Source organism: Myotis daubentonii, chromosome 3 (genome assembly GCF_963259705.1).
Source record: "Myotis daubentonii chromosome 3, mMyoDau2.1, whole genome shotgun sequence".
Taxonomy (NCBI): domain Eukaryota; kingdom Metazoa; phylum Chordata; class Mammalia; order Chiroptera; family Vespertilionidae; genus Myotis; species Myotis daubentonii.
Window position 1 is genome coordinate 33471985 of NC_081842.1, and position 12084 is coordinate 33484068.

Below are 12084 nucleotides of genomic sequence, written 5' to 3' on the forward strand. Positions count from 1 at the left end.
GCATTACAACACTTCCCCGAGGTCCCTGGAGTGATCTGGGAGGCCTCCCTGAGAGGCCAATCTGCTGAAGAAGCAGTCACAGCACCACTCCAGGTGGCTCCATGGCTTCTGTGCACAGGGTCAGGGCTGCCCACAGGACTCGTGAGACCAGCCCTTCCACGGGCTGCAGAAGAAAGGATTCTCTGAGGTCTCAGATCTGGGTTGGGGACAAGGAGGGAAATCTGCTGGCAGAAAGAGGAAGAGGGACCGGGGGAGCTGGGTAAGCTCAGGGCATGGAGAGTGGCTGATGGTGCCGTAACACTGTCACGCTGTTACAGGACTGGCTTGATGCCGGGCCTCGGAATGGTTTGGCCTGGCTCAGTTCCCCACTCCAGCCCTGTGACTAGCGAGCTATGGGACCTCCCACAGGTTACTTAACTTCTCGGGCATCAATTTCTTCATTTGTGAGGAAAATATCAAAATACTTCTCTTGGATGATTTATATGAGGATTAAGCAAGAGTCTATTCATTCATCCCACAAATATTTATTGAATGCCCACTATCTGCCAAGAATGTTTCCAGGCAATGAACAAAAGAGGCAAAAAATCTCCCAAATCTCTGCCTTAATGAAACTTACATTGTCCATTTCCATTCACTACAATAACTACCTAATAAGTTTATGATCTGTCAGATGTTGATGACAGTTTTGGAGAAAAATAAAGCCGAGGAAAAGTGGGTTGCAATTTTTTTTTCTTTTTTTTTGAATGCGGTTCTATCTGTGAATGGACGGGGAAGAACTGGTAGGTAGAGTTGTGTCTGCATCTACAATTTTCATTATCTATTAACTAGAGGCCCGGTGCACAAAAATTTGTGCACTCGGGGGGGAGGGGGGGGGGTCCCTCAGCCTGGCCTGTGCCCTCTCGCAGTCTGGGACCCCTCGGGAGATAATGACCTGCTGGCTTAGGCCTGCTCCCGGGTGGCAGAGGGCAGGCCCAATCCCTAGGTGCAGCACCTGGTCAGGCTCAGAGCAGGGCTGATTGGGGAGTTGGGGCGCTGCCCCCTGTCATGCACAGAGCAGGGCGGATCGGGAGGTTGCAATGCCACCCTCAGTCACGCTCAGGGTAGGGCCAATTCGGGGGTTGGGGCACCGCCCCCGTCACACTCAAGGCAGTGTCAATGGGGAGGTTGCGGCGCCACCCCCTGTCACGCACGGAGCAGGGCCAATCAGGGGGTTGGGGCTCCGTACCCTGTCACGCACAGAGCAGGGCCAATCAGGGGGTTGGGGCGCCGCACCCTGTCACACACAGAGCAGGGCCGATCAGGGGGTTGGGGCACCGCACCCTGTCACACACAGAGCCGCAGGATGATCAGGAGGTTGGGGAGCTCCCCCCTATCAGGCACAGAACAGGGCTGATCAGGGGGTTGGGGCACCTTCCCCTGTCACGAACAGAGCAGGGTGGAGAGGGAGGTTGTGGCCCCGCCCCCTGTCACACACAGAGTCGCAGGACGATCAGGGGGTTTGGGCGCTGCCCTGTCACGCTGATCCCGGTGCCGGGAGGCCTCGTGGCTCCGCTGATCCCAGTGCTGGGAGGCATATTACCCTTTTACTATATAGGATAGAGGCCTGGTGCACGGGTGGGGGCCAGCTGGTTTGCCCTGAATGGTGTCCTGGATCAGGGTGGGGGTCCCGCTTGGGTGCCTGGCCAGCCTGGGTGAGGGGCTGATGGCTGTTTTCAGCTGGTCACACCCCCTTCAGGGTGGGGGTCCCCACTGGGGTGCCTGGCCAGTCTGGGTGAGGGGCTGAGGGCTGTTTTCAGGCTGGCGGGTGACTGAAGCTCCCAACCGCTCCTTTTTTTCTTTTTCTTTTTTATTCTGGGCCAGCTTTAGCTCTGAGTCTTGGCTCCAGCTCTGAGGCCTCAGCAGCTGAAAGCAGGTATCTGGTTTGTTTGGGTTCTATAATCGAAACACTGTATCAACTCCAGCTCTGAGATCCCGGCTGGCTGAAAGCAGGTTTTCTGGAGTTTGTTTAGCTTCTATATTTGTAACAATGTTTCAAACTGCAAGCTCAGAGGCAGGCAGCGGCAGGCGGGGAACGTTGGCTTCCTCCGTCACTGAAGCAAGCAAGCCTCATGGTTGCTTCAAGCTGCCTGGCTGCCGACCGCCATCTTGGCTGGCAGTTAATTTGCATATCACCCTGATTAGCCAATGGGAAGGGTAGCAGAGGTATGGCTAATTACCATGTTTCTCTTTTATTAGATAGGATATTTTTACTTACTATCAGTTTACATTTTTAAGTGTTTTACAGTTCTTTGGGGGTATAATTGACATAAAATAAAGTACACACATTTAAAATGTACAATTGAATAGATTTTTACATATGTATACACCCTGGAAACCACCACCACAATGAAGATAATAAACATAGCCATCACCCTTCAAAGTTCCTCCTGCCCCTTTGTAATCTATCCCTTCCACCACCCGCTTCCCCAATCTGTCCCCAAGCCACCACTGTTCTTTTTTCTATTACTATAGATGAGCCCACATTTACTAGAAATCTATATAAGTGAAGGGTTGCAATTTTAAATAGGGGTGTCAGGGAAGGCCTAGCTGAAAGGATGACATGAGAAAAAGATGGCAAGGAGGAGAGACAGGTGTGCAACAGCACCTGCACCAGGTCCTCCACAGAACAGGTACCATGGTTTTGTATTATCACTGTCCCCACATCTGTTATAAATACTCACATTCTGCTTAGTTTCCCAGAGAGATGGCTAATGTATAACTGGTAGGAGCAACTCAAAAGATCGATACTAATATCACTACGAATGATAATAATAACTACATCAACGAAGATTCATTGAACTCATTACTGTGCACAAGGTCTGACAGAACCTGAGTCCGGGAGAATCACTTTTACAACTCATGGTTGCAGGAGAGATTTTCTCAAAATGCTGATTGGTTTTTAGTTTTTAAAAAAGCAATAATCAGCCCAACCAGCATGGCTCAATGGTTGAGTGTTGACCTATGAACCAGGAGGTCACGGTTCTATTCCCGGTCAGGGCACATGTCCAGGTTGCCGGCTTGATCCCCAGTGTAGGGTGTGTAGGAGGCAACCAATCAATGATTCTCTCTCATCACTGTTTCTCTCTCCCTCTCTCTCTCCCTCTCGCTTCCTCTCTGAAATCAATAAAAAAATAAAAATAAAAAAGCAGTAATCAAGCTTATATGCTATAGATAACTGACTGTATATATCACTCAATTTTAATTAATTCATTTTCCAGAAGTTTCCAAAACTAAAATAAAAAAAATAAATAAGTTGAGGCATTATAAAGAGAGAAACTCTATGAAATCATTTTGTGTAACCTTGGGAAAATCACCTCACCTCTCTAGGCCTTTATTTTTAGACTTTATTTTATCACTTTTAAATTAAAGTAACTGTACAGTTATCTAGGATCCTTTCTTAACATTTTTTTCTATGACTAGTATTAATTACTTACTCAATGGAGACAATGACAGCATTCAACTCCTCAGCCATTGCTGTACACAGTTCATCATAATATCTGATTTCTAAAGGAAACAAAGGAGCAATCACTATTAAACAAGTTATTTAATACTGTCTAGTCTTCAATTCTGCTAATTGTGAAACCCTTTTAGCCTTGGGCTGAAGTTATTAACAATAAAAAGCAAATGTGACCATATATCTCCTTAATACAGTTATGTATACAAATGCAGAATTTAAATCAGTTTCTGATAAAATTCAGTTGCTATATAATAACAGGAAATCTATATCAGATTGCCTTTGAATGTGCTTTTAACTAACTAGACATTTGTTTCATAATGGACTCTATGAAATTAACCAAATTCATTTTGCAGCTCTTCAAATGTATGTCTTTCCAAAAATCACAGCCAATAAGCAGTTTTTCTCCTGAGAACCGTAAAAATTTTCTCTTTTAACACCCGCATTTTATGTAATTCAGGAAAATCACCAATTTGAAGAATGTGGTATTTTGTTTAAATCAACACATAACAAACTAAAATTTTAAGAACTCTTAGCAATTCTTAGAAAGAGAATCCAAAGATTTGCCGTGACAGCAGCAATTTTATTGTGCAAAAAATCAATCCCTTAGCTGTTCTCCCAATATATCAAGAGCAGACTGTGTCAACAAAAAGCCAAAATATCCCCTTATCCATAGGCTTTCCAAGGCAGTCTTAGAATTAGAAGTTTAATAACAACATAACCAACTACACACCTCCCTCAGCCTGATGCTTCCTTTGACAGTAGTGATCAGTCAAAATTAATACGGAAAAGGCCAGGTTGGCTCTTATAATCTACACCATTCCCAGCCTCCAGTGTAATGTCTCACCTGGCAAGTGTCCCATGGTACAGACTCATTCTTTTCTAGGAAAAAGATTCTGTTTTATTAATTTTTATATCCCATCACCTAGCACATAGTAGAGTGAGCACAGGTACAGGTTTGCATGCAACTGTTTGAGTTTCTGTACCAGAAGGCCTGCCCTTCAGGAAACCTCTCAGTCCTAGGCAAACCCACCTGCTCAGTAAACATCTCTTGAAAACGTCAACAAATCAACGATTAAAGAATTCTGAATATGGAGTTATATGAAATGGGATTACTATAAAGAGCTATACTTTCGGCCTTTCCCTCATAAAAAAAAATATGTTATTAAAACAAAACAAGCAAGCCAACGAGAACCAGATGCCAAAGCTCCGGGTTGAAGATGAGGAAGTAGCTCCATGAAAATCGCAGGTGGCGATAAGGCCCTCACTTCCTCCCCGGTTTGCATTCTGCCCGCTGCTCCACCTGGAAGCGTGCCATTTTGATCCCGTTCTGCTCATGAAAGAAATTCTACCCTAAAGAGACCATTCTTGAACTCTGAAAGAGCACTTCCTTTGCACGGTGGCACACTTTTGTATTTCCACGCTTGGTTTCATAAGCAGATGAAATGTAGATGAGTTAACATGTGCATTTGGGAACACCTGTTATATTTCATAGAAAGGGGGTCCTCAAAACACAATGAAATCCCACCTTATTTGGGTGCAGAACGCTATTGATAGCACTTTTTAATAAGTTAGTCTATGATTTAGGTCCCAGGAAATATTTTCAAAACAGTCGACCTTAATTAATAAACAAATAAGCAAATAGGCAAAAACCTGTATGTAGGGCAGTGATGGCGAACCTTTTGAGCTCGGCATGTCAGCATTTTGAAAAACCCTAACTTAACTCTGGTGCCGTGTCACATATAGAAATTTTTTGATATTTGCAACCATAATAAAACAAAGACTTATATTTTTTATATTTATTTTATATATTTAAATGCCATTTAACAAAGAAAAATCAACCAAAAAAATGAGTTTGCGTGTCACCTCTGACATGCGTGTCATAGGTTCGCCATCACTGATGTAGGGTATAATCACCGAAACCGGGACACTTTCAAGCATGAAAAGGACACATCACTAATACTTCTGCTGGGATAATAGGGGCAACTGGGACTGCCCACAGGGACCAAGTCAAATGGTCCCCCTCTCTTTACCCAGTAAGAAAGTCAAACTCAATTACACACACACCTCTCTCCCAGGGCCAACCACAACCCCAAAGAAACTTAAGAGGACCAGGACATACTTGCGCTTGCCAAGGCCCAGCCTCCCCCGTGGATATAAACAACGCTGCGTTTCAGTGGCTCTCCTGGCTTTGCAGGGCCTTCAAACACTCTGACCTCCACGCCGTCAAAGTCAGTGTCGGTCACGTTCACCTGAGCAGTTGACCATGCGCTTTTCTTGCCAAAAGAACCGATGATAAAATTCAGTGCGAGCAGGTGATGGCTCAGGCCCAGGTAGTGCATCAGGTTACTCTGCAGGATGAGGGAGGGAATACAGAGGGAGAGGGCGGGTCAATTTTGTCATCACCAGAGCCACACTCACCAACGCTCAGTATTTAAATTCTTACAAGGACTTGCTGCCACTTTTAATACAGTAACAAATTGCTTTTGGAGCTTACATAATTATTTTCATACATTAGATTCCCTTTGATTTTTCAAAATCAGCTCTGAGAGGGGACTGGGACAGGTATCTTCAGTCCCCTCTTATCACAAAGGCGTAGAAATGAAATAAACTTGCCCACTTAGATGGGTAAATGGCAGTTTCGGGACTGAAACCTGGAACTCATGAATTCCAGAATTCAGTCCTTTTTGTATGTTCTTCCACCAGCACATCACAGTTCAAAAGCATAGAAGGAGTGAAGGAAAAATACCTTATTTAAATGAAAATAAGAGGAAAGTTTTATATTTACTTTAAGTATTTTTAAACTTGTATATTTAAGTCTGTCTGAGAGTAGGGCAGGGGTGGGCAAACTTTTTGACTCGAGGGCCACAATGGGTTCTTAAACTGGACCGGAGGGCCGGAACAAAAGCATGGGTGGAGTGTTTGTGTGAACTAATATAAATTCAAAGTAAACATCATTACATAAAAGGGTACGGTCTTTTTTTTTTTTTAGTTTTATTCATTTCAAACGGGCCGGATCCGGCCGGCGGGCTGTAGTTTGCCCACGGCTGGAGTAGGGAAAGGAATAAGGTGTGAGAGGGAAGAGCAGTGTCGACTGCAACCCTGTCATTGAGAAGCAAGCTAAGCCAGGATCCCAACCAGGATCTTTTCAGCAATATGCAAAGAACATACAGTACCCTCACTTCCCCTCAGAGCCCCGAGGGCATCAAGCTCTGCATTAAATGTTCACAGAAAGTTATTTGGTGGAGAAGGAGCATAGAGAGAAGAGACCCAAGTCATCCCTTCAGCAAAGACCTTGTGGAATGCACTCCTCTCTCTTCCCCTCTTATACAGGCCCTTCCTATTGAGTGCACTTGTAAAACTGACCTCCCTACAAGACTTCCTAGCCGAGTTTCAAAGACAGAGACTTGGAAGCAGCAGAGACCGGTCAAGCTAGAGAGGCTCAGAAGGGTCAGAGTGATTGGAAACTTGTCAGGCACACGTGTGTGAACTTTCTCCAAGCGGCTCTTACCCGCCGGAAGGGAAGCAGCTGGAGAGTAACAGTGCCTGTCTGTAGACCACGAAACAGAACACTGATGATTAGCGAAATATTTAATGCCATCGGAAGATCCAGGAAGCAAAGCTACCAGCAGAAATCAGGACTAGATAAAGTCTGCAATACCCATCACACAGCTTCCCAGCACAGTGTGCATGGCGCAGTGAAGAGAGTACCCACGTACTGTCACCCAGAACCCCTCAGCCCCTGGGCAGCCAAACTCCTGAGCCCATTATCCCAGTGTCCCATATAAATATTATTATGCAGTACATATGCCTGCCATGAAAAGAGCTGGAAAGCACTGTGTTCTAAATCCACTGGCCAGTGTTCATGAAAAGAAAAAAGCAAAAAGCGAAAACACCTAGAATAGTGGCTGGTACACACTAAGCCTCATATGGTTAATGTGAGTAGTCTACCTCTGATGCAGAAGATCGCTGCATCTTCTGGAGTCAGCCTGGGGGGGGATAGGTAGTGCAATTTTTCTAGAGAAACTGAGATAACCGTTTTCCCCCCTGATGTACATTTGTAAGTAGGACGATGAGGATTACCAAGTTCTAAAATTATTTCAGGTTAAAGAGATGTAAAATAATTATCTCTAAAAAGTTCATTTGTATGCTTACATCAAAAGGGAAGGGAGGCTGGGGAAAAGCCACAGTACACTGATACCCACACACATAACTAGCTTAGCACGTGGTCAACTTTCAACATGAGCCAACCACATTAAATGCTTAGAGCTTCTATTGCAACTGACTACTGCATCATTTCCTGGATTCAAAGGCTGTATTCTACGTCAGTGGTTCTCCACCTTTTTCAGTGATGATCATTCCATTCTGTCACACAGTTTTTAAATTCTCCTCTCTAAATCCTGCTTTACTTCTGCCTATTATAGAAAAAGAAATTTTCATGGACCATTTATCTGCATGAAAATCTATGGTCATGATTAACCTCTGGAAGGGGAGTAGCCGGCCTGCATGGCTCAGTGATTAAGTGTCGACCTAAGAACCAGGAGGTCATGGTTCGATTCCAGATCAGGGCACATGCCCGGGTTGCGGGCTCAATCCCCAGTGTGGGACGTGCAGGAAGCAGCGGATCAATGATTCTCTCTCATCGTTAATGTTTCTATCTCTCTCTTCCTCTCTAAAATCAGTAAATATATGTATATCCTATCTAATAATAGACAAACATGGTAATTGACCATACCTTTGCTACACCTCCCATTGGCTAATCAGCATGATATGCAAATTAACCACCAACAAAGATGGCGGCTAATTTGCATACTGCAGGCAGGGCAGGACAGCAACATCCCGCCTGTCCCACACGCCATCTGGGCCTGCTATCTGCGACCCAGGGTGGCGGGCGTCCGTGTGCGACCTGACCCAGGGCAGCCAGGCGGGGCAGCAGCGATCGGCCAGCTCGCCCGGGCGTCCCGTGTGTGACCCAACCCAGGGCAGTGCCCCAACCGCCGGATCGGCCCTGCCATGTGTGTGACCCAGGGTGGCGCTCCAATCCCTAGATCGGCCCTGCTGTGTGCGAGACCTGGGGAGGCGGGGCAGGCACTGAGGGATCAGGCCTGCTATCTGCCACCCGGGGAGCGGGCCTAAGCCAGCAGGTGGTTATCTCCCGAGGGGTCCCAGACTGTGAGAGGGCACAAGTGGGGCTGAAGGACACCCCCCCACCCCCCTCCCCCGCCAGTGCACAAATTTTTGTGCACTGGGCCTCTAGTCCTATATAATAAAAGGGTAATATGCAAATTGACCAAACAGTGGAATGACCGGTCTCTATCATGTGCACTGACCACCAGGGGACAGACACTCAATGCAGGAGCTGCCCCCTGGTGGTCAGTGTGCTCCCACAGGGAGTGCGCCACTCAGGCAGAAGCCAGGCTCACGGCTAGTGAGCGCAGCAGGAGCCTCTCTCGCCTCCGCAGCAGCGCTTAGGATGTTCCACTGCAGGCTTACATCCCTGGAGGGCTCCCAGACTTCGAGAGGGCGCAGGCTGGGTGGAGGGACCTTGCCCCCCCTTCCTTCCCCCCACCCTCCAAGTGCACGAATCTCGTGTGCCTGGCCTCTAGTGTATATATATATTTGTTTGTTTGTTTGTTTGTTTTTTGTTTTAAAGGTGGGTAAAAGATGTACTGAGAACTTAAATAGGTAAGAATTTAAGTCTTGTCTGATTCTCTCCCTTTACCCAAATTCCCATTTTTCTGAAGCTTTCATAGTTCCCTGTACTTTCTTTGAGACTTTAACTCTGAAGAAAATTCCTTTGATTTTAAAGCATTGATTCAGATTAAATTTTTTTTTAAGTTGGAAACCAAACAAAACATGCCTGCAGGCCAAATCTGGTCTAAGGGCCACCAGCAGCAACTTCTGGCAGAGAGGACGGATGATCCAGTCTGACTGGAAGTGCAGCAGGAAAGCTGCTGGCAGAGTAAATGCTCTCACGTGTAGACCTTAGTTAGTGTTCAACAATGAAACAACAGAGATTGTGGGACACTGTATTATTGATACTATGAGATTATCCTTTAGGAAGAATTATGCAGCTGAAATGTATACACAATAGGGTGGTTTAAGAGAAGAGACTGGAGGCAAGGCAACTGCTATAAGAGCCAGGCAGTTGTTTGCAGGAGAGAAAATGAGGGTCTGCCCCTGGAGAACACGGGGGCGGGAACATCAGCAGGATCACTGAGTCAGAGTTGATGGATCTTGGCAACTGCTCATAGAGAGGAGGGGCTGTGAGGCAGGTAGGCAGGGTAGAGGGACACAGAGAAAAGATTCAAAGATGCCCAGGGTTTTCACCTGGGGTATGAGAAACGGAGAACACGGGCAGAACAGTCAGGGAAGGTAAGATAAGATTCATTTTAGAACTGCGCCATGCAAAGCCAATGGAAGAGTTAGGTAGATCAGTTGCTCCCATATGTGCTCTGACGAGGGATCAAACTCAAAACCCTTTAGAGCAGTGGTTCTCAACCTTCTGGCCCTTTAAATACAGTTCCTCCTGTTGTGACCCAACCATAAAATTATTTTCGTTGCTACTTCATAACTGTAATGTTGCTACTGTGATGAATCATAGTGTAAATACCTGGTATGCAGGATGGTCTTAGGCGACCCCTGTGAAAGGGTCGTCCGACCGCCAAAGGGGTCGCGACCCACAGGTTGAGAACCGCTGCTTTAGTGCGAGGGACGACCCTCCAACCAACTGAGCCACCTGGCCAGGGCTGGCCATCAGCAACTTTAAGCTAACTTATAACTTAAGTTTAAGTTAACTTGTAAGATTCCAGTATAGCTTCTAGTGCAGTGGTTCTCAACCTTGGCTGCACATTAGAATCACCTGGGAATCTTTTTTATGGAGTGGGTTATGGGGTGGGTAACAAAGAAACAGAATTTCCGGAGGATGAGGCCCAGAAATCAGGATTTTAAAAAGATTCCCAGGTGATTCTAATGTGCAGCCAAGGTTGAGAACCACTGTTCTAGTGACTCTGAGACATTATAAAGTTCTTCAAAAATGCTGATTTTTTTAGATCTCTTTGTAATAAGTATACATCATTTAGGACTTGCGAAGGAGAACAGTGTTACAAACATCAAAGATCAGCATCAGAATCGTGAAATTACAGGTGACTTGGAAAGGAAAATTAGATATATAGGCTCATTTAAGAAATTAAAAGGGAAGTGGAAAGAGTTGCTTTTTCTCATCTCCCTGTGAATTGCCTACCTCCCCCTCCTTAGTCCAAAATGACATATAGGCCTCATTTTGCCCATCTTTGGAATTTCATGCTTATGTGAATTCCCCATGCACATGTGTTAAAATTTTATTTTCTCCTATTAGGCTTAAGTATGTGATTTGAATTATTTAACCAGCCAGGACTCCCGGGGTAAGAGGAAAGTTTCACAGGCCCTGAAAGTGGGAACATACTAGACATGATAGATGTAGAAACTTCAAAATTAGAGATGTATACCTTAAAGTAGGAGACAAGAGACAGAGGCTATGTATAGAGCAGCCGTGGGCAAACTACGGCCCGCAGGCTGGATCCGGCCCGTTTGAAATGAATAAAACTAAAAAAAAAAAGATCGTACCCTTTTATGTAATGATGTTTACTTTGAATTTATATTAGTTCACACAAATACTCCATCCATGCTTTTGTTCTGGCCCTCCGGTCCAGTTTAAGAACCCATTGTGGCCCTCGAGTCAAAAAGTTTGCCCACCCCTGGTATAGAGGTTGCCTGAAGATGGTCTTGGCTGAGTTGAACTGAGCTTTAAAGAATTATCAGTAGTTTGGAGAAGGAGAAAGGGGGAGGAAAGGCACACTGGTATTTGTGTGGGGGACAGGCGTTCCACACTTCAATTTCTGCCCCCCGCCCAGACTTTGCTTTATGAGTGTTCAGCACCACTCTCCTCCAGTGAGAACAGGAAGACATCGAAGACCTCTTTCCTATTCCTACCCAGATTACAAAAATAAAAAAAACAAAACACACTCTTTCACTTGCTTGGTGCTGGATCTCTAATCCAACCTGACTCCCGCTATCTGATCACCGTTTCTGAAGGCTTTTAGCAATATGGTAAATTCCACCGGAGATGGGGAGTCAATTTGCTCAGGGAAAGCAGGAATTGTAAAGCTGAACAAAATAAAATATGAAACCTTGGGAACAGCATCATTTAAAGGGATAGTGGACAGGAGAGAAAGAACCAATCATTAAGAGACCTTCCCCATCCCTATCTCCCCCCCCCCCCCCACACACACACACACAAAGAGGAGGCATTAATGATTAGTGTGGCAAGAGAAACAAGAAGCTGGAGAAGTTGAGGGGAAAGAGTTTCGAGAAAGAGCAAGCTGTTAAATGCCTGCAGAGAGACCAAGCAGACCACCGGTGTTGACAGTGGGGTCATGGGATCATCCGTGAACCTAATGAGTACAGCTGAGTGGGAGGTACCTGGCTGGAAGCCAGGCACTGATGGGTTGCAGAGTGAGTGGGAGTGAAGCAATAGCCATGGTGAATGCGGAGGAGTGCTTTCACTGTCGTAGAGAAGGCAGTAGGACAAGAGGCTGAGGGGAAAAGTAAAG

The 12084-nt window shown here is 45.7% G+C and overlaps 1 protein-coding gene across 2 annotated transcripts in view; it reads right to left on the bottom strand.

Annotated features, from left to right (window-relative positions):
* NCEH1 (neutral cholesterol ester hydrolase 1) overlaps positions 1-12084 on the bottom strand; it is a 70089-nt gene that overhangs the window by 19224 nt on the left and 38781 nt on the right. For both annotated transcript variants that reach the window (XM_059687053.1, XM_059687054.1), the window contains exons 2-3: positions 5616-5844; positions 3474-3543 (exon numbers count right to left, since the gene is read on the bottom strand). In XM_059687053.1, coding sequence (XP_059543036.1) covers positions 3474-3543; positions 5616-5844 — 299 coding nt within the window. The remainder of the gene's footprint in view (positions 1-3473; positions 3544-5615; positions 5845-12084) is intronic.